This window comes from Hemibagrus wyckioides, linkage group LG11 (assembly GCF_019097595.1).
Source record: "Hemibagrus wyckioides isolate EC202008001 linkage group LG11, SWU_Hwy_1.0, whole genome shotgun sequence".
NCBI lineage: Eukaryota > Metazoa > Chordata > Actinopteri > Siluriformes > Bagridae > Hemibagrus > Hemibagrus wyckioides.
The window spans coordinates 21,200,637-21,225,276 of NC_080720.1; the positions used below are offsets into that span (position 1 = coordinate 21,200,637).

A 24,640-nucleotide genomic window follows, 5' to 3' on the forward strand; every position below is an offset into this window, starting at 1 on the left:
ATGGAAGATAAACAAATGTAATAAGTGGGGTTTAGACTGTGTTACTGAGCAGGAGAAAGACACTTAATTTATTGCAACGAAACATGTACTCTGCATTGATTACTATTAAAATAATGTATGTTAATAGTTTTTTTAGAAACAAAAATACTAGCACATATCTGTACATCTGTGGTATATTTATTCATAAAACTCATATTGTTCTGCTACCAAACTTCATTCATATACTATATTTTTATATTTTCTATAATATACCCTCCCCCCTTTTTTACCTGTATATTTAAATTCTATTTATGTTGTATTTCTATTCTTAGTCTATTTTTATTCTAAAATAAACATTTGCACAGATTGGTTCTCAAGAATTAACATGGGAAAAATAAGGGCTCTGAAAACTTTAGTTTCAGTTCCCAGTCTAATACCATAGAATGCAAATGGTCTAAGTGGGAGAAACCCTGATAACACAAACTGACAAAAGGTCATAAATGGGAATAATGACCTCAACATGGATAAAATAACTCTTGGAAACAAACAAAAGATTTAATTAGAGCATTGTAGTGTAGCATGTGTACTTAATCATCATTTAAGTATAAGGTTCCAGCTCACAGCAGGAGAGAAAATGTAAGCCATTATCAGATGATAGAAAGATATTTCAGGCATTCCTTTCCTGAGGGGAAACCAGCAGAACCCAAACCCTGGACACCCAGGGCTCACACTTACGTTGGCTGGGTCAAAGGTTAAGGGATGAGGACATCTTTTATCTCCCATCCAGAAAGGAAGATCTGAGCTAGTTACCTGGTGACAGACAAATAGATAATTTCATAATAAACAAAGACACATTTGGCAAAAGACAGTATCCATGTAAAAGAAAATGACTCAAAAGCAGTCAGACATAAGTGGAAATGGAGGCATGGACAAACTCTGCAGAGATTCACAAGCCTATGTTAACAGTAATACAAGGTAGACTGAATGTCTGCAAAGCTCTTGTCTCCATATACCTTTTGCTCAGGCTCTGTAATGAGTTTATCAGATGTGTGTGTGTGTGTGTGTGTGTGTGTGTTTAACGCAATTAGTCCTGTGATAAAAGAACAGAGAGGGCCTGTTTAGAGAAGCAGGAGACAGTTGCTGTGGACCCCTTTGATCTAACTGTGCTGCAGCAATGCTGGGACTGATCCATTCAACATCAGAACACAGCACTGAACTTATCAGCAGTCTGAAGACCCCCTAGGCTCCATGAAGTATAGTTGGGGGGACAGGAGATGTATTAATTATTTTATTTTACAGTTGTGAAAATCACAACCCAGTAAAATCAAATGTATTTAACTTATTACTGAGTTCATATTGGGATTAGCCTCAGTAACTGATCACTTAATGAACCTCCTACAATGTGTAAAAGTAAGTAAGTGTGTAACAACTTTAATCAAATGACTATGTTATTGAATATGCGTTCTGTCATTGACAAATTCAGGAATAAAAAGCTCTAATAAATAGCTAATTATCACTATATATACATATGGCCTGTCCCCTGGTTATTATTTTTAACAATTGAAAAAAAGGACTAATCACAAGTCAAAAATAGCGGAAGTTCCTTTCTTAACATCCCTGCTCGGGTCTGAAACCTACGTCTGAGTTTCATGATTTTGTTTTAATGTAGCCAACCAGTTTAAGTCAATTCACTTCAAACACAATTTTGGCATAGATTCTTCACTGATCATTGTTTGCAGCCATGCTTATTTTTTGTCGTGATGAGAAGCCCAGTCAGGGTTTAATCACTCGTCCTTTGTCTCTTCAGTCTTGCATGTGTTAAGCAATCTCTGCCTCCCATGATTTCCAAACCTGACCACTGTTTACAAATGTATACAGTATTACATCATCAAAAAAAGTTTTAGAATGAACTGCCACCTAGATTTGAGCTTTGCAATACACAAGACAAGCAGTAAGATAATGAATGTGAATAGGACATCTGCTCAGATATTTACTGTATGCATATAAATCTGATTTACAGAACTAGATCACGCTATGATTAGCAACAAAAGGAAATACTTTTATAATTGCTGAATGAGATGTCCCTACAACTTCCCTTTCCAATTCATTTATTTGCTTATTTACAATTCACCTATATGTTAAACAATTATTAGCAGTGATGATGCATGTTTGCTTTATCTTGAGCTGCAGCCCTGACAAGCTTCCTCAAAATGTGGTGAAAATAATGACACCTAGACCTGAAATGAAACTAGCAGGAGACCCCACAAACCTACTGCTGGAGCTTTTCAGTTAAGATAAGGTGTGTGTGTGTGTGTGTAGTGTGTGAGAGAGATAGGGATAGAGAGAGAGACAGAGAGAGAGAGAGAGTCAGAGAGAGAGAGAGAGAGAGAGCGAGAGAGAGAGAGAGCGAGAGAGAGAGAGAGAGTCAGAGAGAGAGAGAGAGCGAGAGAGAGAGAGAGAGAGAGAGAGAGAGAGAGAGAGAGAGAGAGAGAGAGAGAGAGAGAGAGAACATTAATTCATCATAAGTCATAAGTTTATGGCAATGCTGATAATGCAACAATTAAAAACATATTGTAGCTAAAATTATTTCGCTAAAATTTACAATAAGAAATAAGATTAATACAGTTGTTAATTGTATTAATCTTACTGTGTCTATATAGATACTATTCCTGCTATTTTAAACCATCCTCATAAGCAGTAAGGAGTATACAGTACGTGAACAATATTAATTTCCCAACAAATCTGGTAATATACCAAATGGCTAGGACAAATTTTAATGAAAGACTAAAAGAGAGCGCAGCAACTGTTCATGTATTATGTTTTTTGTTTTTTTGCAGGTAAGCTAAAGAAAAGTACTAGTACCTATATGAGCATGGTACTGATAAACAATCAATAATCCTATAATCCTTAGCAATGACTAAATACCTTAGCCAGTTTTACTTCATTGTTGTGGCTATTTAAGTATTTAAAATTTATTAAGTCATTTATCCATATTACATCAGAAGCTGTTTATTCCTTAACTAGCACTGATGCCTTTATGGTATGTATTTACAGTATTGTGCTCCTGAATGTAATTCTGAGGTATCTGCACCCATATATGAATTTTACTTACTGGTACTGACATGAGAACATGACATGAACAATAATTATTACATATTACTATGAGGAATAGTAAACAGTTTAGAGAATATTCTGGTGTAGCTTGCAGTAAGCCATACTATGAACAGCGCCACATCTTTCAGAGCTTCATGAACTGAAGTCAATCAGTTGGGTTTGGTAGGCCACAGCGCCCTCTGCAGGTTTCACATGGAAGCTCTGAACTCAGCTGCAAGCTTGGCACTGAACCAGCCAACTGTTTATAATCATCATCTACTCTAACACACAGACCCTCAACATACATTTACATTACAATACATAGAATTGTAGTTGTGTATGTGTGTGTATGTATGTGTGTGTGTATGTGTGTAAAATACATGGTCATGAGGGAAGCAGCAGAGCAGCTGTGCGATGTCATTTTTGTAAAAGCTCTCAAACTGCAAACGAGCCCAGGCCACACAGCCCTGCCAGCCACGGGGTCTGTCCTTCAGACTTCTATACACCGCCTCCACCACCTCGACGGCCTCGGCCTCTCCTCGGCCAACAGTACGAGCCCAGAAATCAGCATCACTGTCAGGGGAAAGCATGGCAAATATTACAACAGAAGAAAACAGAGTGATTATCATAATTTAAAACGACTAAAATTAGGTCTATACGAGTTATATTTGAGCCCTGGTGTTATTCATTTTCAGTATTCGGTTCAGGGTATGTGTCAATCCAGAGTCTATCCTGGCAACCTTGGGCACAAGGCAGGCAAATTCATACAGACGATACCACACATTCTCATACTCTTTTACACCTAGGGGCAGTGCAGGGTAGCAAATCTGCCTACTCGTATGTTTTTGGGAGGTGGAAGGAAACTGGATAACTCCACACAGACAGTACCGCAAGCTAGGAATCAAAGACAGGACCAATTCAGGTGTAATCAGATTCTATATAGTTTATATTTTATGGGTGCATATGCTATGGGCACGGTGGCTTAGTGGTTGACATGCTTGCCTCAGACTCCCAGGGTTGAGGGTCCGATTCCCTGTGTATGGAGTTCTTCCCATACTTAAGGGGTTATTTCCACTAGTCCAAAGACATGTGTTGTAGCCTAATTCGCATCTCTAAATTGTCTGGAGTGTGTGAATGGGTGGGTGATTAAGCTGTGATGGACCCAGGGTGTCCGGGGCCTTGAGTCCCCTTGGATAGGCTCTAGGCTTGTCACAACCCTGTGTAGTATAAACAATAGAGCTACAACCATATATAGTAATATGCAGAAACACTTTATTATAGTTTTTCGAAGTACGAACCACAGATGAATTGCCAATCTGCAGTTTCACCACAATCTCACCTCAAATCTGTAGATTTGTCTCTTTACTGACTCAGCACTGACTTTACTCTTCTTCAACTGTACGTATACTGTAATGATTTACAATCCCTGAAGAGGATGGGTTCCCATCTATTTTTTTCCTCGTGTCATCTCAGGAAGTTCTTCCTGGCATTACAGATTTAAATCTACATCCTGATTTCTGTAAAACTGTTTGTGACAATATCCATTGTTCTAAGTCTGATACATAAAAAAGAAAGAAATGCAAACACAGCCAAATCACTACTGGTACTTTGAGCACTAAAACTGGTCCCTAGAGTACACTAAAGTAATGCGTTGATTCTTAGCCTACACTTTTCAGTGTAAGTCTTTAAGTGGAATACTTGCTGAGTCGGCATGTAGGCACTGGCGTAAATTATGCAGTCAGCTAACAGGAAGTATTTGGGTTTAAGGGAAGCACACTGCAGCATTCACGATGCATTATCTGCATGCACCATAAGCCACCTCTTCCTGTGCAAATGTGTGCACTCTTTTCTTGCAAAACCTCCCTCTTTTTCATTTAAAGGGGATAGAAAGAAGATCTGGTTTGTGTTAAGATTAACCACAGGAAGTAAGAAAACAGATTCAAATTAAGCTAATGGCTTTATCTGGATATTTCAGAATATGTGTGTGTGTGTCTCTTTCTTTTTGTTTTGAGGGGTGTACAGTATCTACCTTTTTGTCCAACGTGATAGAAATACATGATAAATGCAGTTTCAGGTTCAATTTTCTTCTTCTTTTTTAAAGCCAAAAGATTTCCTTCAAGGTGACATCAGTGCTGGAGTTACACAGTGTTATTAAGCTACAGTGATACACAAGTCAATGTATGTGTTTCTGTGTGTATGAGGTATGTGAGAATTCACAAGCAATTTCACAAGCAGAATTTCACTTCTAGTTATTTATCTCAGTCCGTTTGTGTTCTCCTAACAGTTATTGAATGCTGGAAATGCAACATACCATAGATACTGGTTTACATTCTCTGGTGATTGGTTGAACAGGCCTTCAAACTGCTCTCTGGCCCACTGAAATGACAGATTGTCAATATATATTTATATATCATAAGTGCTACATGCAGCATGAGCTAGGTAAGGAATATAACATGAAGAGGTGTGCTGGTACAGCAGTCAATGATGATGTGATATGGCCTGGCACAAAGCAAAGTATTTTCTTATAAAGCTTTTATTCCTGTTATAACAGCAAATTGAGGGTGTTTCTTTTTGTTATAGTTAATGAATGACATCATACAATATTTTTAGTTAATATTTAGATTTAATGCTGTGGAACATCTGTCCCACAAGTTAGTGCCTGCTATCGTGAACGATACAGTAACTTTAATCTATCATACCCTGACCAGTCTTTCTTTTTTCTCTCTGTTGAAGACAATGAGATAATATGATAAACTCAGCTGACTCAGACTGCAGGATCTATTGTTACAAGAAGATGAAATTGGAGACTTCTTCCATAGATAAATAAATGAAATGTGTCCTGATAGAAGGCCTCACACATCAATGATACATTTTAAAAAAGAAATGTGTTTAATTACTAGCCACACAGCCTTGTGAATAAGCCATTAAGATAAGATTTCTCAAAGTCTTTACCTGCAGTGTGTGTTCTATGCGATGAGGGAAGTGCTTCAGCGTGCACAATGGAAAAGCTTTCTGTCCTGAAGACGGCGCTGGTCCATAGGATTCAGTCAGGTGTGGAACCACCACAAGTGTAGAACCTTTACCACCCAGAGTCCCTCCTTCTAACATGGCCTTTTGGTACCGCACACAGCGCTCATCCAAATACACTCCTGTACAGACACACACACAGAATCACGTTATCACGGTAATCGTATAATATATTAAGCTCATATACTGAACAGTCATTAGATGCTACGGCATGCGGTGTTGAATATAACGTCGCCTAACCTGATCTTGTCAAATGCACTTTAAAAGTAAAATGATATACATGTTTTTATATAGATTATGTGTCACACAAGATTAATAACTTTTACAAATATATTTATAAGTATTCCACAGATTTGTTAATATATTTTCAACACACTCCAACATATTTCAGTATATTACATTTCACAGTATTTGGCAGCTGAGTAATTGAGGGTTAGGGGCTTGGTCAGGGACCCAGCAGTGGCAGCTTGGTGGACCAGGGATTCAAACTTACAACCTTCTTAGTAGTTCAACACCTTAACCTCTAAGCTACCACATCCCCACAAGAGTAAGTATTGCCACTGATACACAGCTGGTCATATATTTTGCTTTCAGTCATGTATAATGATGTAGTATGAAGTATGCATTCTTAAATACTTGCTGAGCTTATTGCAGAGCTCACATCCTGTCATCTTTATTCATAACAGCAAGACCAACTGACTCCCTCAAACAGATACTAGAATAGCAGAGCTGCTATAATTACTCACGGGCTTCCACGTTATCCAGTGCTGCTGCTACTCCATCCAGGCTGCTGTAGAACTGGTGTGTGTAGATGCTCTCGCTCTCCTGACACACACGGTTCTGGTGAGACGTGATATTTATGCTGGGGTTTATTTTACGCACGGCCTCAGCTGCCACCTCTGATTTCTGCCTCTGTATGAGAGGGAGATGAGAAAGAGAGAAAAAATGATGACTCAGTACAGCTGGTCTAAATGTGTGGCTAATGTTGATGGGAGATGAAAGCCTTTATCTCAATCGAAATCAATAGGATCTTGTGCTTTATCACTGTGCAATTATGCAAAGTCCATTACTCGATTAATTAATAATATTTTCAATAATAAATAACCACACTATTAATTCATCACATTTACGTTGTGGTTATACCAGTCCTGTAAAGCACAAAATATTATGATTTTATTTTCTTACCCCAATATCCTCAGACCTAAACAGAAACTGGCGATTCAGGTTTGACCTCTCGATCGAATCCATGTCTGTCACTGTGATGTGGCCGCCCTCTCCAGCTCCGAGGCCAATCAGAGCAAAGTTTTTCAGAAGCTCACAGCCAATGGCACCAGCACCCACCTGATTTCATACAAATGTTTTGGTTCAGATAACTATTAACAGTACAGTGTGTAGCCAAATGAGAAAAAGTACATAATTTAAGACACATTTCTATTTTTAATGGGTGAAAAAGAGGCAATTTTAGTGCATGCAAAAACATTCTGCAGTCTAAATGTAATCTGTGTATACCTAATTAGTAAAATTGGGACTGAAATAAAGATTTCTTAAGAAGTAATAATGAATTTAAGTCAAAATAACTATATAATATCCTGAAATAAAAATCTATTAAACATGCAGTGACACATTCTCACACAAATTGCACCTGGTATCATTATAAAAGATTTTTGGTTGGGCCAATTTCACAGAATAAGTAGCAATCAGTGTAAAGGTTAAAGAGCACCCTAAAACTCAGGGGCAGTATTATAAAACAACACTCAAATGATAAAAACATAACTAAAGACTAAAACATCCCTGACAATGCAAACTGTTAAAAAAATATGCAGGTGGAAAGTTCAAGAAACTACAACTAATGTTCCCCCGACAGGTGTGCCAGCTCAACTCGCTCTCTGTTAAAAATAATGAAGGTAAGACATCGATCGAATCCGCAACCCTGGAGGTGGGAGGCAGTTCCACTTTTAAATATGTTAAACTTTCAATATGGTAAATTTTGTTTCATTATGTTCTTAGCTTACTTACTTCTTATATACTTATTTTATATGTATATATATTTAATGTAATTGTCTCGTGATTTCAGTTCTGAACAAGGTCTGAATGTCATAATACATGAGCAGTACATGCTAAGTGCTCAACAGGAAAAGCTGATTGACTCTTGACTACGTTTCTATATGTAATTCTACTGTAATTCCAGGATCAGCATCCTGAGAACCATTTCCTCTACAACTGTCTCCCCCGACAGCATCTTTATGAACTCAACTTTAAGCAAGTAGACTAACAAAAGTTATTGGTGCTCTCTTGTGGAGAAAATGAGGAACAGCACTCACCAGAAAATACCTCTGTTTCTTCAGTTTCTCTTGGAATTCAGAGCCAAAGACAGCAATCTGACCATCATAGCGACTGTCTCTCTGCAAAGGAAACAGTCATGTCATATCATTTCATTTCATTTCATTTCATTTCATTTCATATATCATGTACCATCAGTCTATAATAACATACATATAATAAAATACAATCGGCTTTTCACAATTTTTTTTTTTTTTTTTAACATGATTTAATGTTCACAGCTGAGATTTTTTCATATGATTCAGATGTAAGACATGCAGTTTTATTAGTCACATATTACTCAGATGATGCCACATGTGAAATGTAAATGATTCTTCCATAAGGGCAATAATGTCCATTGGGAGTTGATCACAAGAATTTACTTCACTTTATTAGGAACATCTGTACAGCTGTGTACAATCATGCAGATACAGATGAAGAGCTTTGGATAATGTTTACATAAAACATCAGAATAGAGAAAAGTAATTTCAGTGACTTTAGGTATGGCATGGGTGTTCCATTCCTGTCAATCAAGAACAGGACACTGAGGCTATAGTTGGGGATGGGATCACTGAAACTGGACAGTTGAAGATCGGAAAAATGCTAGGTGATTTTTTCGTTTTAATCTTCAACTGTCCATTGTTTGTGAACTTGTGCCAGTGACTGCCTCAGATTCCTGTTCTTAGTTCTTATAATTGGAACGTTGTGGCTCATTCACATCAAGGATGGATGTGTTGGATGTTCTGAAATGCTTTTTTTTTTGCTTACAAATTTGATTATTTAAGTTACAGTATTCTTCCTGTTGGCTTGAACAAATCTGGCCAGTTTCCTCTGATCTCTCTTATTTTTCACCATTCTGAGTAAACTCTAGAGAGATTTATAGAAATACTCAAACCAGCCCAAATGGTATCATACCACAGTCACTGAGATTTTTTTCCTTTGATGGTATATGTAAACACTACCTGAAGTTGCTGGTCCGTACCTGCATGATTTTCTGAGCTGCCATACTGCCACACAATTGGCTGATTAAATAATTGCATAAATGAGAAGGTGTACTTGGTCAATATAAATAAGAAAAATAATTATTGCTTACTGGAGCACAGGCTTCTTCTGTCAGCCCTCTGTCACAGTCCTCCTGCTCAGGAAGGCACTCCAGAGCATCAAAGTAGAGCCACTGTTTGAGAGGAGTGAACTTCCCACTGCAAGCCTGCACAACATTATCATTAACAGTTTTCTAAACAGCAATTTAACAAAAAATATAATAACAAGGACTACATAAAGGTTAAAAATCCTTTTTTGATACCATCACAGGTTTTCAGTGCACTTCATTTGCCTTGGTCTTTCTCACCTTCATCACCTCCTGGGCAGCCAGTCCTCCAATGAAAGCATTGATGGGAGCCAAATTGCCCCTGGCAGTAAAAGACAGTTTCCTCACGACGTCCTCATCAAGCTTGTCAAATTGTGCAGCTTCACTGAGCTGCTTCGTCATGGTGAGCAGCAGATTAGCATCCTCCTGGTTAAGAAAACAACACATAACACTGACTTAGCTGTAATTCTGATTCCTTTTTGTATATCATAGTGTATATACAATATATCAATATCTTTAACATATTTGTCATTGTTTTATATACTTTTATATATATATATATATATATATATATATATATTTTATATATATATATATATATATTTTAATGTCATGTCAGATGCTGTCAACTCATACCACACAAACCATAAAGCAATTTTTGTGATATTACAATGATGCAATAGGTGTGTGCTGACAGCGATGATAATCAGTCCCGTAGTAGAGAGTGGAATGAAGAGATTTTTCTTTTGAGATGTTGTAAATTGTAAAGATTGAATCCAGACTAAAGTACAGCAATAAAGTCATTGTACTTTGGTACTTTTCATCTCTGGAGGTCAGTGACTAACCAATAAGTCAAGCTATCAATCCTGGCTGATAAAATTCTTAAAATTAAAATTAAAATTATATGATCCTTTTTCCAGTAGAATGTTTAGTATTTCTAATGTTTCAGTTATTTCATAAAATACTTCAAAGCTGGTATAACATTGTTGTCAGTCTGTCCACCTGGGTGCCATTTAGCAGTTCAACAAAAGATTCACTACTGACCTGGTTCCTGGGTTTGGGCAGTCGATTGTATTTCTGTTGAAACTCCTGCAGCGCTTGGAAGGCCAGGTGAAGAGATTGATGTTTCTGAACTTTCCCATAGTCAGTGAACACCAATAGATCGGGACCTTGCATCACTTTCTTCAAAGCAACATCTAGAGGTAGCTGACATGTCCAACACATACACATGCAACTCACCTTTAACTTTATTAGAAACTTTTATGCAGTTATCCATTTATGGTAGCAGCACAATGCTTAAAATCAATGATGTAGGTCAAGAACTTCAGTTTATTTATTCAGCTAACATCAGAATGGGGGAAAGTCTGATTTGAATTACAACAGATTTCATGTCGGCTCAAACCAGCCTGGTAATTTTCCTCTAATCTAACTCACCAACAGCCTGTAGACTCTGCACACAGGATTTTTTTTGCACCACATTGTGTAAACTCTAGAGACTGTCAGAGATTCTCAGGAGATCAGCAGTTTCTGAAATACTCAAAGTGGCCCATTGGGCACCAACAATCATGCCACGGTTAAAAGTCACAGAGAACGTTCCCCCATTCTGATGTTTAATGTGAACATCTGCCACATGATAGATAACTGCATAAATGAGCAGTTTACACACAGTCCTGTTAAAGTAGAGATAGTGTATCTACACTATATAAGATTTTATTGCATAAATAAGTCAGATATTGTTATAGTTCTGACTCACAAAACTAAGAGTCTTTGTTTCTTTGACTTCAGTTGCCACGCCACCTTTCTCAAATTCAGAGAAATTTGAAGTGTCACAAATGCTGAAGGAGTAGTGGCCTAAAAAAACAAACAAATGAGAGACACAGCTACATAATCCAACCCTTATTTTAAGTAAAGAATTAGATTCATGTTTTATTTTAATTGTTCTTTATCACTTTTAGTATTAGAACAACAATTCTATTTCCTGTTACATGGTACTCACCTATCATTTTGATTTCAGTAGGCCCATAGCTGTTGAGCTCGGTCATGCCCTGAACCCCAGAGAAGACAACATGCATGCCATCTGAGAAGGCAGCCTGGTCATCTGTGCATGTGACTATACCTGGATTTCCCTGTGTAAGATAAAGACATCACTTCATACAAAGTGTAGCACACTCATTTAAGATCAGGGGTCACAACATGTTAAATCAATACATCTAACCTCTTTAAATATACATGCATTGGTATTTCTACTGTCTGTAACAAATACAAATCACAGTCACAACAAGCGGTCAGAACCACAGCACAAGCCCAATCCAAACATAGCCTGTCCAAAGACCCAACCAAACAAGCCAAAATATAACTAACAGTAGTCACTGGAATGACAGACTCAACAAACCCTTCGATGACAATTGCAATATTTTCCCTCACCTTCAAATCTGTTACTCTGTCCATTACAGATTGTCTCAGCAAACTTATATTAAAAAAAGCTTGTCAGTTAAGGCACTACAGATCATCTGCCTTCAACATGCATGTTTCAACATGCCTTTCAGTGTAGTGATTTCTTGAGCAATGATATATAACTTAGCTTGACAGCCTTCATTCAGCATCATTCGTTCTCACGACTATGAGAAAAAAGAACCTGTTACTTTGTGGGAAATGAAACTAGCCTATTGACCTCATCTATCTGTATTTGCCCAGTATATACATAGTTTAATAACCACAACTAGTTTCATATTGCCTTTTGAATGTTAACTTGTTTGGGAGCAGTCACTTTCTGAAAGCAATTTATATATGAATGTTTGTGGTTTATTTCTGAGAAGAAATATGTTGTTGACGACGCTGTAATTCACCTTAAACTTCCAATGCTAGTCTATGTGTTCATTATGCATGCCTGGGAAACCGTGCCAAGCAATGGCAAAAACACAATGACCCTCTAGCAGATAAACTTGGAACTGCACCGAGAGTCAACGAAAGATAGATAAATCAGGAACTGCATTGTAATGTTCTTCCCATATTTGGTTTTGGCTTTGCATCCCTGATATAGAATTACCTGTCATTTGTTTAGAACATGAAAGCCCCACCTCGCACCTTACAAGACTTAAAGGGTACTTCCCAGATAGCAAAATAAGTCTGGCCCAGATCTGGCCCACACAATGTACTTACACTCGGCCCACATACCACAAAGAATGACGGCCCTTTGGTGGCCCATGTCTGGTTTGCCAGAGGTTTGCCAGCACTGGGCCACACCACATAAACCAAACAATAACCGGGCCACATCTGGCACGCCATCATATAAATAGTGCCATCACTGCCAGACCTGGTCCGCATCTGGTTGACATACCACTTGCCATGCCAGAACTCAGAAGCCAGTTCCGGCTTAATGCCAGATCTGGCCCAGACCCGTCTGCTATGTGGGTTAAAGGATTTAAAGGACTTACAGGACATAAAGGATACTTTTGATAGATAATGACCACTGTCGACAGGGAACACCCCACAAGAGCTGCAGTTTTGGAGATACTTTATTCCAACTTTTTATTTATTATATATATATTATATTTATTTTATTTTATTTATTATTATATTATTTTTTTAACAGTATTGCTTATTAAGAAACTGGCAGAAACACACTTATAAAATCAAAGAGTATTTGATTGTATTGAATAATATGATTTTATCTTTATTTATTTAGTGTTCAAATTGCTTTCTAATTTCCTGAGTTTTAATAAAGCAGCTTTGAGGCAAGCTTAAAGTGTAACTCTTGCTGAGTTGTAAAGTTTTGCTTGCTGTAGTGTAAAGTTTTGACATACAGTAAAATTGTCTAAGCAGCATTCTTAGCTCATCAGTACATTCCATACACACCCTGACTGCCTTAAAGTAACCGTAGACACATTGTAATTTCTGTTTCACTTTTAGTTTTCTCTGAAGGCTCTGAATGAAGTGAGGGTCAGGTTTAGATATAAGAGTGTCACTGTAGAAAAACGAAAGTCCTGTGTCTTTACCTTGGAAACATGTGCAATCATGGACACATTTGGCGGATCCCCGTCGGCGTCTTTGACCAGAAAATTTTCTCCAAAGTCACAGAACAACTGCCTACAATTAAACAATTAACAATTGGACAGAAACTAAATAAGAAAATTAATTCACCACATTAGTCTTATAATGAAATGAAAACAAGTTATCTGTTAAATAAGTACCACTAAAGTACCATTAAAGCACTAACAATGTAGATGTAGTTTCCATACATTTAAAAATCATTTTTTTGCCCAGTCAGCCTTAATTATTTAATAATAATAATAATAATAATAATAATAATAATAATAATAATAACAACAACAACAACAACAACAATAATAATAATAATAACTGTTGGCATTACCCACAAAGTCCTTTGGTGTCAGCCAAAATAAATTTGATGTTGTTGGAGTGGCAGAATGCAGCCACTGAAAGCTGCTCTTCTAATGATGAATCTGTCAGAACCACCACCTAAAATCATTGTGGACAGAATTTACACATAGATAAATACCTGCACTTTTATTCCTAGTTAATTAAGGCAGGATTTATATAATTTTTTGGCTACACTAATTATGCCTAGTGAATTCTTCTGTATAAGTTTAGTAAATCAAGACACCGTGATGGCTACCTGATGGCTGTATTATTTTAACCCTTTTATGCATGCCTTATAAAATAATGAATTAAAAAATAATTGGCAACACTTTTGTTTTTTTTTTACTCATAATGGTGCAAAAATAAACTATCAAACAATTACTTTGGAGTAACACCATGCAGTAGCAGTAGTAAATAGAATCTTATTTATTATTTTTTTATCACATTTTATTAAAGTACCCATTAAACAACTATATAAGGAAACATGCACTGATAAAAAAAGCCAGTTGCTGTCATTTATCCTTTTAGTGATGCAACAACACGCAAAGAAAAAACGCTCTGCAAAATTCATTTTCAGTTCAGTTTTTATGTTATGAAATCACACAGTGGCTCAAAAACAGCTTGGTATTGGTCAATTGTAAAATTGTTCTTCTAGTGGCACAAATAAACTTGGGACTGTCTCATACAAGCCTGTAAAACTGGAATATCAGCAATACTAATCTAATACTGATCTGTTTGTCTGTCACACTAAATAGTAAATGCCAAAAAAGTCAAAAGTAAGAAGACACATCTACCTGGAATTTGTGCAAAAAGTCCTTATTTGGAGTTTCGGTATGGATGGAAAGTCGAACATGGCTATTTAACTGGGCAAGGTGTTTTTCAGAACAAATTGCTCGGTTCTTGCCCAGGTCACTCTCTTTTAGGTAAAACTACAGAGAATACAGACAAAAAATATGCAGTTAAAACAACTAGAAGCAACAAACGGAATACATACAGGATATACTGTTGTATTTTTTCAGTTTTTCTTCCCCCAACCTCTATTTAAACACACTCTGGACTTTACTGTTTCTCTAATCTAATCTTAATTACAGAGTTTCATTACCTGAGAGGAAAGGTCACCCCATTCGGTCGTCCCCTCATCCTGGATGGTGACTGAACCAACTCCAGCCAGAATTACGTTCTTGGCCACCTCCACCCCGAGACCTCTCATCCCACAAATAAGTACACTGGCCTCTCCCATACGCCGCATTGCATCATGGCCCAGGACATATCTGTGTGAATGGTTCAGAATAATAAATTACACCAAGGGTGTCCAGTCTTATCCTCAAACAGTTGGTGTATGGATTTTCACTGCAATCCACACCTGTTTAATCAGCTGATCTTGGCTTTCAGTAAACCCAGCTGTGGTTTCTGCTTGGTTGGAATAAAAAAACCTGCACCTTTCTGGATAAGACTGGACACTATGAAGGACACCATTTAGCTGACCTCAGATCAGATGCTTTATCCAGTTCCAGCTACTCAACTTCAGTAAAAACATACTTGATCATTCTAATCGTCAAGCCTTTGCAGTGACAGATGATAGTTTTGTGACTTTTGTCCGCTTTCACACTGACAGATTCATTCAAAAACTATCCGCTTGGTGAATCGCAGGATTCGGCGTTTCAGCTTAATATCATTAGAATGTGATGTGACTGTATAATATACTCACAGTTGCCGGGAATATAACCCCTCGTCTATGTCAGTCTGCTCCATGGTTGTGGAATAATATACTGATATACTCAGCTGTGTTTTCAGTGAAAGAGCTCTCAGAAATCACTTTCTCATTTTCACTTTCGTTTCTGCCTGAATCACACAGAGTTACGGAAAAAGAGCTGAAGCACGTAGGCACGAATTTATCATGTTGCATTACTTCCTCGTCAGCTTTCTGCAGTGATCTTTTCATTACTTAGGTTTTCCATTTTCATGCATTACTTTTTTCTTTGAGAATTGGACTTTTAAGCAACCCCCACCAACATTGTCATCATGTTGAAACAACAACAACAATATAATAATAATAATAATAATAATAATAATAATAATAATAATAATAATAATAATACTATAAGCAGTATATGCTTTTGTCTTGGATAGGAAACGCTCCCATGCACAATGAATGGACTGAATTAATTCCGCTTATTATTATGATATTTACGAAAAATTATGTCAGGATAAATTGCAAATTTTTTAATGGCTGTCTATTTGTATTAAAGGGTTTTATAAAATATTCTGTATAGACCACGATGCCGCTTCTTCAGCCTTAAACAGCACTGTTTTGTGGTCAGTATCCAATTATTTTGAAAACTACATGCACTGAGCAATTCTGTCCACAAGATGGCGCTGCAAACGCGGGATATGCTTCCCTTTTCAAATACTGATTCTTAACCATGAAGAGGTTTTGTGTTAAAATATGATTTTTGTTTCAAATACAACATGTGAGAGTTTAGAATATTCATTTTGTTTTTTGTTTTTTAAGCGAGGCCAGACTTTAGAGTATTTAAAAATTGCATAATTGTATGCATTGTACAATTATGGGGGCGGTGGTAGCTCAAGTGGATAAGGCTCTGGGTTGTTGCCTGGAAGATTGGGGGTTCAAGCCCCAGCACTGCCAAGTTGCCACTGTTGGGTGCTTGAACAAGGCCCTTAACCCTCTCTGTTTCAGGGGTGCTGTGTCATGGCTGACCCTGCGCTCTGACCCCCAACCTCCAAGGATGGGATATATGAAGAAAGAATTTCACTGTGCTGTAATGTAAATATGACAAATAAAGACTATTTTGAATTCTATAGGGCATTATACAATTATAGGGAAATAGTGGCTCAAGTGATTAAGGCTCTCAGTGGAGGATAGGGGTTCAAGCCCCAGCACCAGCAAGCCCAGACTGTTGGGCAATTGAGCAAGGCCCTTAACCCGCTGTATCATAGCTGCCCCTGCGCTCTGACCCCAACTTCCTCAGCTGGGATATGCAAAGAAAAGGATTCCACTGTGCTGTAATGCATGTGTGGTGATAATAAAGGCTTCATGCCCTCAGTTCTATGTTTATACAAATCATTTAAGCCCCTACTCTCTATTATAAATTGATCAAATAAGGAAGCAAAGTGGCTGTAGAACTGTATAATTCTTGCTCTGAAAGAAAGTCTTAGCATCAAATCTCTTATTTCTTATCACTTTTGTTGCAACACATCTTATGTATATGAAATGTATGTGCTATTTCTGGAATACAGTGATTACAGTTACGTTTCAGACGTGCTGCATTGTACTGAAATAAAATGAAAACGAAATACCTTCAAGCATGCTGAATGTGTCTAACATGTCAGACAAGTAGCATTTCACAACTGCTGTTGAGTCCTTTAACTAACACACCTTGAATAATAACGCAAAGAATTTTGTTTTCCATTGCATATGTTTATAGTATTAATTAGATATTAATTCATTACTGTCAAAAAAGAAATCTGGCCGAAATGGACCTAATTGTGCATATACACAAACTGCGTGCTATATGATTTTTTTTGTTATAAAATATAGAACTTTATTTAGTCAACAACAACAATAAAAGAAAAAAAGCACAGTAAAGTCAGTACCATAACATTAACTTTGAAGTACATCTATTTCCAATAATATTTTATACACAGAAAATATTAGAAAAGACAAAATGAAAGACAAACCACAGTGGTATACAATGTATTACAAACAGAACCCCCGATATTGTACAACAGTCATTTGAAGCAGCCTGCTTTACCACGAGTCAAGCAAGTACACAAGACAAAGGCAAGAGAGACACGAGAGTGAAGTCCACTTAGCTTCCTAACACCTTGTCTTGTGCATAAAGTAGTACTCTGTTCCTTTAAATCAGTCTCTATGTTTGTGGTTTTTCGCATAAAGTGATTTTTTTTTACATAAAAGACCATCCATAAACATCTACACAACAACGTAACTGGGTTTTTAAAACTAATAAAGCTGTACAGTACAAAACCATTTCATGCAAAAATGAGAACAATTCTCCTAAAACTCTGGGACGACAGTCTAACTGACCGGATAAGGTGGATAAAAGTGCTTTCCTTGATTTCTCTGTTCTAAAGATATGCAAGGTTATCACAATAGGGCGTACTCTTTCAATATCCTTTTTTTAATTTGGGGGAAAAAAAAGAGAAACAACGTTCTGATTTGAATCCTATGCGTTCTGTAATTTAGTGTACCTAGTTCTTGTGCGTGCAATAATTGTATGTACTATTTACAAATAATTTGTCAACGTGACTAAAAAGCATGTGGTTACTACATGGGATGTCCGTTTGGGTTCGAACCACACCTGGTGACTTACAAAAGAATTCTGCACATGTAGTCATATAGACATGGAAGATCAAGACCATTACAAAGACGTAAAGTTGATGTACTGTGTAGAGCTGGTCAACTGTACACAGTGTTATCTTAGTCTGTGTGAATTTTCTTTCCTCAGAGAGATATTATTATACATGAGTTTGACTACGTAAATATTCAAACATTTACAAGGATAGATAAAGCAGGGGTGTCGAGAAAGGTTGTCATCTTGATAACCAAATAAAGTTAGAAACCCTGGCTCTAAACCGAGATCGTCTTGTGAACTGTAATTGAACTGAAAAATTTAGACAGTTTTTTACTAGTGGCAAAATAGAGCAATAAACTCATGGCCATCAACTACTGATAAAATATCATATGCTTAAAATGTGTCCTAGGATCAATCAATAAAGTTTATTTCAGTTCCAGGTTGTAACATTACAGTGGAAAAGTGGAAAGGTTCCAGGGGGTGAATCCTTATGCAACCTACTCTATGGAAAAACCATTGTCTAGAAGAAAATGCTTTTCTTTTAATAAATTGCTCGTTAGGTTTGTATGAGGCACATGTTCAATCCATTTGTGTATTCCCAATGCTAAATAAATGCTGATGGAATAAACATCTTTAAGAGGAGCTGCTCATGTCTTATTGGTCTAACAAACTGGGTTTTTCCTCTCACTTTGGACACTGGACAAGGAAGTGTAATGTGCCCCGTTACATAATGAGCTAAATCATAGATAAAGTGTGACTGACTTGGAATACAACTTGTATCCATGGAAACGGCTTGGTAAGTAAAACCATAGGTGTTACAGCTAATGTCTTGTATATTACCTGGTGGTCTATTAGGAGCTCCTATAAATGAGGCACCATGAGTATTTATCCACTCAGTATATACAACTGTGCTTTTGCCTTCCCGCATAATACAATCACACAGTTCATTAGGACAAGAACACTATAATAAATATGCTATACGAAGAATAACAATAATAAAATATCTGCACAGAAGAATCATATACACAAAACAGTTTGTTTCTCTCTCTCTTTTTGTGCTCTCAGTACAAAGATATCCACAGAGTCTAACTATGTACAAACTACAATAAATACTGCCTACTCTTGCTGCTCTAATGTGTCCACTTAGTCCATCGGTCACACTGTGGTTTAACTTATTTTCATGTGTAACGTGTTTCAGCGAGTTGGAGTTTTTTTTTTTTTGTTTTTTTGCTTGAGTCTTGTGGATGCATGTACTCTATGTGTCTGTGTTTCTGTTCCTGGCCTCGTCAGCCTCCTACTCATGTCTCGGCTGAGCTCCTCTGGGTCTCGTGGTGTCTCCGGTTCCGTGGTTTGCGCTGCTCCTTGGCTTCGTATAGGTCTTTCTTGTCATGCTCAGCGATTTGCCAGTAGTCCTGGCAGTACTGGTTGATTAAGCCCATCTCAGGCTGGCTCAGGATGGTCAGCAGGTCTTTGTACTGTTCAGCACTGGGTGTCCAGGCACTGGTCTGTAGGGGAACAGCAGGCATGGCAGGTATAGAGGCTCCCGTCTCCATTTGGATGTTGTTGACAGTGCGCACCGAGAGCACAAGCAGCTGCAGCTTGACCAGTGTGTGCTTGAAGTTCTTCTCTGTGGCTGTGCACTGGTAGGTGCCAGCATCTGAGAGTTGCAGGGAGCGTAAAAGCAGGCCCTGATCTGTGTGCAACACACGTCCATCTGAACGAATCTGTAAGAAAAACAAATGGTAAACATATCAATATAATAGTAATAATAATAACAAATACTTAAAAAGATAACACCCTTCTTAAACCTTACAACATTTTATGATTTCATTAAACCAACATGTACTTGGTAGTAATGTGGTATTTTAGCTGTGCTCTCACAAAATGGTTTCTTATCTTATGTCAAATCCTATAGAAAGTGGTTGCAAGTTGTTCTGAATTGGACTGCTTTCAAAAGTTAAAAAACCACAAGCACTTTTTTTTTAGGTGATATTAAATCAAGTGATACTCAAGCCAAAAAATGACCAGTGCTCTTTTTATATCCATCCATCTATTTTCTGAACTGATTATCCTACACAGGCGAGGGAAAAAGAGAATGGATTCTATCCCAGGAAACCCAGACAAAGGACACCCTGGATGGTGTGCCAACCCATCACAAAGCACAATCACACACACTGCAGCCAATTTAAAGATTCCAATCAGTCCACAATGTATGTCTTTGGACAGAGGAAGAAGACTAGACTATATGGAAGAAATCCCTGAAGCATGGAGAGAACATGCAAACTCTAGACACACAGAGACACACAGGAATGGGCTAACCACAGTATCTATTAATATAATACAAAGGCCTCACTAGCCAAGCTAAAATCATTAAAGTGTGAAGTAATAATACATTTTTGAATCTACTCAGTGTAAGTAATAAAAGGAACCACAGCTACATAAACTGAGTATGATGGATTAAGTAAATGTGAGAATTATAAAGCAGCAATCTGTGATGAGAAAAACTACAAACCTCTCGTCTCCTGTCACTGTTCTCCTTCTGAAAATGCCATTTGATGGACACGTGAGGAGACCTGGCCTGGCACTCCAGGAACGCCGTGCTTCCCTCTACTCCATACTGCACTGCCTCCAGAGTGTTTCTATTGGCTGAGAAAGAAAAAGAAAAAGCGCTCAGTAGGACCGAGTATGTAAGAGGAGTTACGCTGTGTAACTCATACTGCTGCTTAGAAGTCATTCCTCACCGTTCGAGTTGTAGCCTCTGCACTGTCTAATCGGATTGCCGTACTTCACATCCTGTCTTCGGCTGCGTCTAGACGAACAGAGAATCAGAGCCGAAGAACAAAAATCAACAATCTCTTTTGTAATTGGACAAGTTTCAGATGCTTGGCATTCAAAAATGGAATTAAATTGATTTCACTAATAGTAAAATTTGATGTATTCCAGTAGAAAAATAAGATTTGCAAATGCAAATGAATGTACACTGTTTATTTGTACACAGTGATACTCCCCAGAGTACTACATGTTCTATACTTTTTATCATTTACACTTCATTTTATTGAATAATATACCAAGAGACTGGACTGACACCAACCCACCCACACACACACTCCCACACTGACATTCATTCATTCATTTATTGGTTAATAATCAACTGTCATTCATTGCACTCCCTTTAAATTTTCTTGCAATTATTCTGATTATACTGCACTGTCTTACACACGTTTGCACTTTAGCCTCTACTGTGTAGTGTGCTTAGTTTTGTGTTGTCTCTTGTAGCCCTGTGTTTTATGTAGCACCATGATCCTTGAGGGAACGTCGTTTCATTTTACTGTCTACTGCACCAGTGGTATTTGTTTGAAATGTTGAAATGACAATAAAAGCTTCTTGACTTGACTTGACTAATAAATGTGGACAGATGGAATATAAGGTCAATAAAAAAACCTTGGCAGAGCAACACTGTAGTAAAGGAGGTATGTGCACAATCATCACTTTTACAGAGCTTCCCATTATTGTATTGCATGTACACACACACACACACACACACACCTCTTGTGGTTGGTGGAGTAGCGGGAGCAGGACTTGCCATCCCAAGCGCAGTAAGGGTCCCGGGCGAGGCAGCAGTCTGCACAACCCTCACCGTACACATCACATCTGTGTAATGCCAGGTGAGTCACTCCCACTGCTGAGCTCACATACAGCTGTTGCTGTAGAAATCAGACCACAAACACACTAGTTGTTTAGTGGCTGAAAATCTTTGTGTTAACTTCCTGTTTTTTTTTTCTTTGCCTTTGCTCCAACTCTATAATATTTCATCTGCATCTCCTTGTGATGATTAAAAACTGAATTTATGTCTTTCCCTATGAGCTACGACCTTTCAGTATTCAGTGCAGTGTTAATGTAAAATGGATTCATTTTCATTTATAAAATAACTGATTGTGTATCTTCAGAAGTTTTCAAGAAAGTTCATACTTACTCGTTTTGGTGAAATCTTCATTGTGGTTATTGGAGTTGGAACCTACAATGAAAATATTAGGAAATATTAATGCTATTATTATCTTTTCTGCAATCCTAGAACATAAAATATATATGAAATAACTCACCCTAAAGACCTCCACTTCCTCCAGAACTAGTTCCTCCGTCTGTAGATCATCTCGAGGCAGAACAATGACCTTCTGCACTGTGCCTCTGTCTGTAGTTGTACAGAGCAACACTCAGTGTATAAAGACATAATGACTTATAGACTAAATGTTTTTTCCTAGCAGTCTGTAACACATGAGAAGGTTTAGATGAGAGTTTTGGCAGATTAGCTCGAGCTCTGTGAATAAAAGTTCACTAAAATCAGTCTTGTTTTTAATTGTACATGGAAAACTAGTATTAATGACGTTGGTGTCAATACTACAAGTCATTTTAATGTTTTTAAATATATCTGATCTACGGTAATGTATGTTTTGTCTGTATATAGTAACAAAGTACGTGTGAAAATGAACACTGTCTGTGGATCCAGTATATGACTCAAAAAACCATGAAAAGTCTGCTATGTTCACACTGTGACTGACTGGAGGTCATTCATTTTCACTGAGAGCAGGTGACTTCTGGCAACATGAGCGACAACATCCTTCACATTCACTGTCGTGACAAAACTGAGAAAAGTTGATCTTTATGCAAATATGGAGCGACTTGGTGCAGCGACTAGCAATGAGAGTGAAGACAGTAGAGAGCATGTGATCCGTGACAAAAAGCACACACTGCTTCTCCTTCATCTTGTGTGATGTGATGCATAAATACACTGCTGAATTTTATATACAAACACTCTCCATCAAGAATGTTTCACTTTAGCAGCAAGAAAAGTGATTGGTGTTCAAGAGGAATACTAGATACTGCAAATGGAGAATTGGAGAGATAAAAGCATTGAATGTGTGAACGTAGCTTAACTGATTATTAGGACAGTAGGAACCAGTCAAACGCTCCGATATTTATTTAACAATGTATTGTTTTATTTACTTAACAATACACTATTAGACTGTTCTATTTGCCAAATTAACAAGATTACTCACAAGATTATTTTATTCTTCATTAAGTCCAAATACTGCCATTTTATTGGTCACTCTTTGCTCATTTTTGCACTTATCCAATCATGTAGCAGCAGTACAATGTATAAAATTGTGCCGGTTTCCAAGAGCTTCAGTTAATGTTCACATTAAACAGAATGGGGAAAAATGTGATTTTAGTGACTTTAATCATAGTATGTATGTTGGTGCCAGACAGGCTGGTTTGAGCATTTCACACACTGCTGATCTCCTGGGATTTTCCCACACAACAATCTTGAGAGTTTACACAAAATTGTGAGGAAAAACAAAAAGACAACCAGTATGTGGCAGCTCTGTAGGTGGAAACATCTTGTTGATGACAGAATACTGAAAAAAGACCAGATTTCCTTTATTTCTTGAACTGTCTAGTTTTTGGTGAGTCTGCACTCACTGTGGACTTGTGCTTGGCTGACACAAGTGGAACCTGATTTTGTCTTGGTTTAGCCTATCCGTCTCAATGTTTGACATATTGTGTGATTTAAGATGGTTTCCTGCTCATTCCAGGTGTAAAGTGTAGTCGAGTCACTGTAGATTTCCTGTCAGATCAAACCAGGCTATTTTCCTCTGACTTTTCTCATAAACATGAAAATCTCAGGAGATCAGTTTCTGAATTACTCAAAGCAGCCTGTCTGGAACCAACACACATGCCATGATCAAATTCACTAAGATTACCACATTTTACCCCATTCTGATGTTTGAAGTAAACATTAACGGACGCTCTTGACCTGTATCTGTATGGTTTTATGCATTGTGCTGCCACATAATTGGCTGACTGGCATAAATGAGCAGCTGTTCTGACTAAAGTGGATGGGAATTGTAAGCATTTACTGTCATGAGTAGCTTTTTTAAGACTCAGTATTTCTCATTCTATTTGTCATGCTTATATATACAGTTGTCTCACCTGTTCCTAAGAAAAGCACCTCGTAACTGCCATCTGCTGCTGCAACTTGGTCCACGGTGATAGTGGTGAACTCGTAATCGACATTGGTGCGCACCACCAGGGGGCGCTTGTGTACTGGATACACGGCATTGTACATGGTGGGGTGGTTCCGCATGAAGTTGATCACCTCATCTGGGTAATCTTTAGTGGATTTCATGTTGGGGGTAAACGTCCCTCCTGGACACTGAGTTGAGAAGAGAAACGCTAAGTGGATTGTGTACTACAGTGTGTGTGTGTGTGTGTGTGTCCATCCTACTTCTATATTCACAACATCGTTACAGCAGCACAAATTATGTAGAATACAAGAGAAAAATGATCAGAAAACAGGTGAAGACAGAGAAAATGAGTGTGAAAGAGAATGAAGGATAAAGGTAGCTATAATAAAAATGTAAAA

At 37.6% G+C, this 24,640-nt stretch overlaps 2 protein-coding genes across 5 annotated transcripts in view; both read right to left on the reverse strand.

The window, feature by feature from the left end:
* Positions 1-15,751, reverse strand: part of uba7 (ubiquitin-like modifier activating enzyme 7) — a 41,703-nt gene extending 25,952 nt beyond the window's left edge. For all 3 annotated transcript variants that reach the window (XM_058404119.1, XM_058404118.1, XM_058404120.1), the window contains exons 1-17: positions 15,594-15,751; positions 14,988-15,156; positions 14,680-14,814; positions 13,878-13,984; positions 13,501-13,591; positions 11,502-11,631; positions 11,259-11,356; positions 10,550-10,711; positions 9,767-9,931; positions 9,512-9,625; positions 8,421-8,501; positions 7,285-7,440; positions 6,846-7,011; positions 6,025-6,221; positions 5,384-5,448; positions 3,453-3,645; positions 715-789 (exon numbers count right to left, since the gene is read on the reverse strand). In XM_058404119.1, the coding sequence (XP_058260102.1) occupies positions 715-789; positions 3,453-3,645; positions 5,384-5,448; positions 6,025-6,221; positions 6,846-7,011; positions 7,285-7,440; positions 8,421-8,501; positions 9,512-9,625; positions 9,767-9,931; positions 10,550-10,711; positions 11,259-11,356; positions 11,502-11,631; positions 13,501-13,591; positions 13,878-13,984; positions 14,680-14,814; positions 14,988-15,156; positions 15,594-15,637 (2,148 nt within the window). In that variant the 5' untranslated portion in view covers positions 15,638-15,751. The remainder of the gene's footprint in view (positions 1-714; positions 790-3,452; positions 3,646-5,383; positions 5,449-6,024; positions 6,222-6,845; positions 7,012-7,284; positions 7,441-8,420; positions 8,502-9,511; positions 9,626-9,766; positions 9,932-10,549; positions 10,712-11,258; positions 11,357-11,501; positions 11,632-13,500; positions 13,592-13,877; positions 13,985-14,679; positions 14,815-14,987; positions 15,157-15,593) is intronic.
* Positions 15,752-17,778: 2,027 nt separating this feature from the next.
* Positions 17,779-24,640, reverse strand: part of sema3fa (sema domain, immunoglobulin domain (Ig), short basic domain, secreted, (semaphorin) 3Fa) — a 54,477-nt gene continuing 47,615 nt past the window's right edge. For both annotated transcript variants that reach the window (XM_058403068.1, XM_058403067.1), the window contains 7 exons: positions 24,208-24,430; positions 22,320-22,408; positions 22,193-22,234; positions 21,766-21,923; positions 20,961-21,028; positions 20,732-20,865; positions 17,779-19,943 (listed from right to left, as the gene is read on the reverse strand). In XM_058403068.1, coding sequence (XP_058259051.1) covers positions 19,518-19,943; positions 20,732-20,865; positions 20,961-21,028; positions 21,766-21,923; positions 22,193-22,234; positions 22,320-22,408; positions 24,208-24,430 — 1,140 coding nt within the window. In that variant the 3' untranslated portion in view covers positions 17,779-19,517. The remainder of the gene's footprint in view (positions 19,944-20,731; positions 20,866-20,960; positions 21,029-21,765; positions 21,924-22,192; positions 22,235-22,319; positions 22,409-24,207; positions 24,431-24,640) is intronic.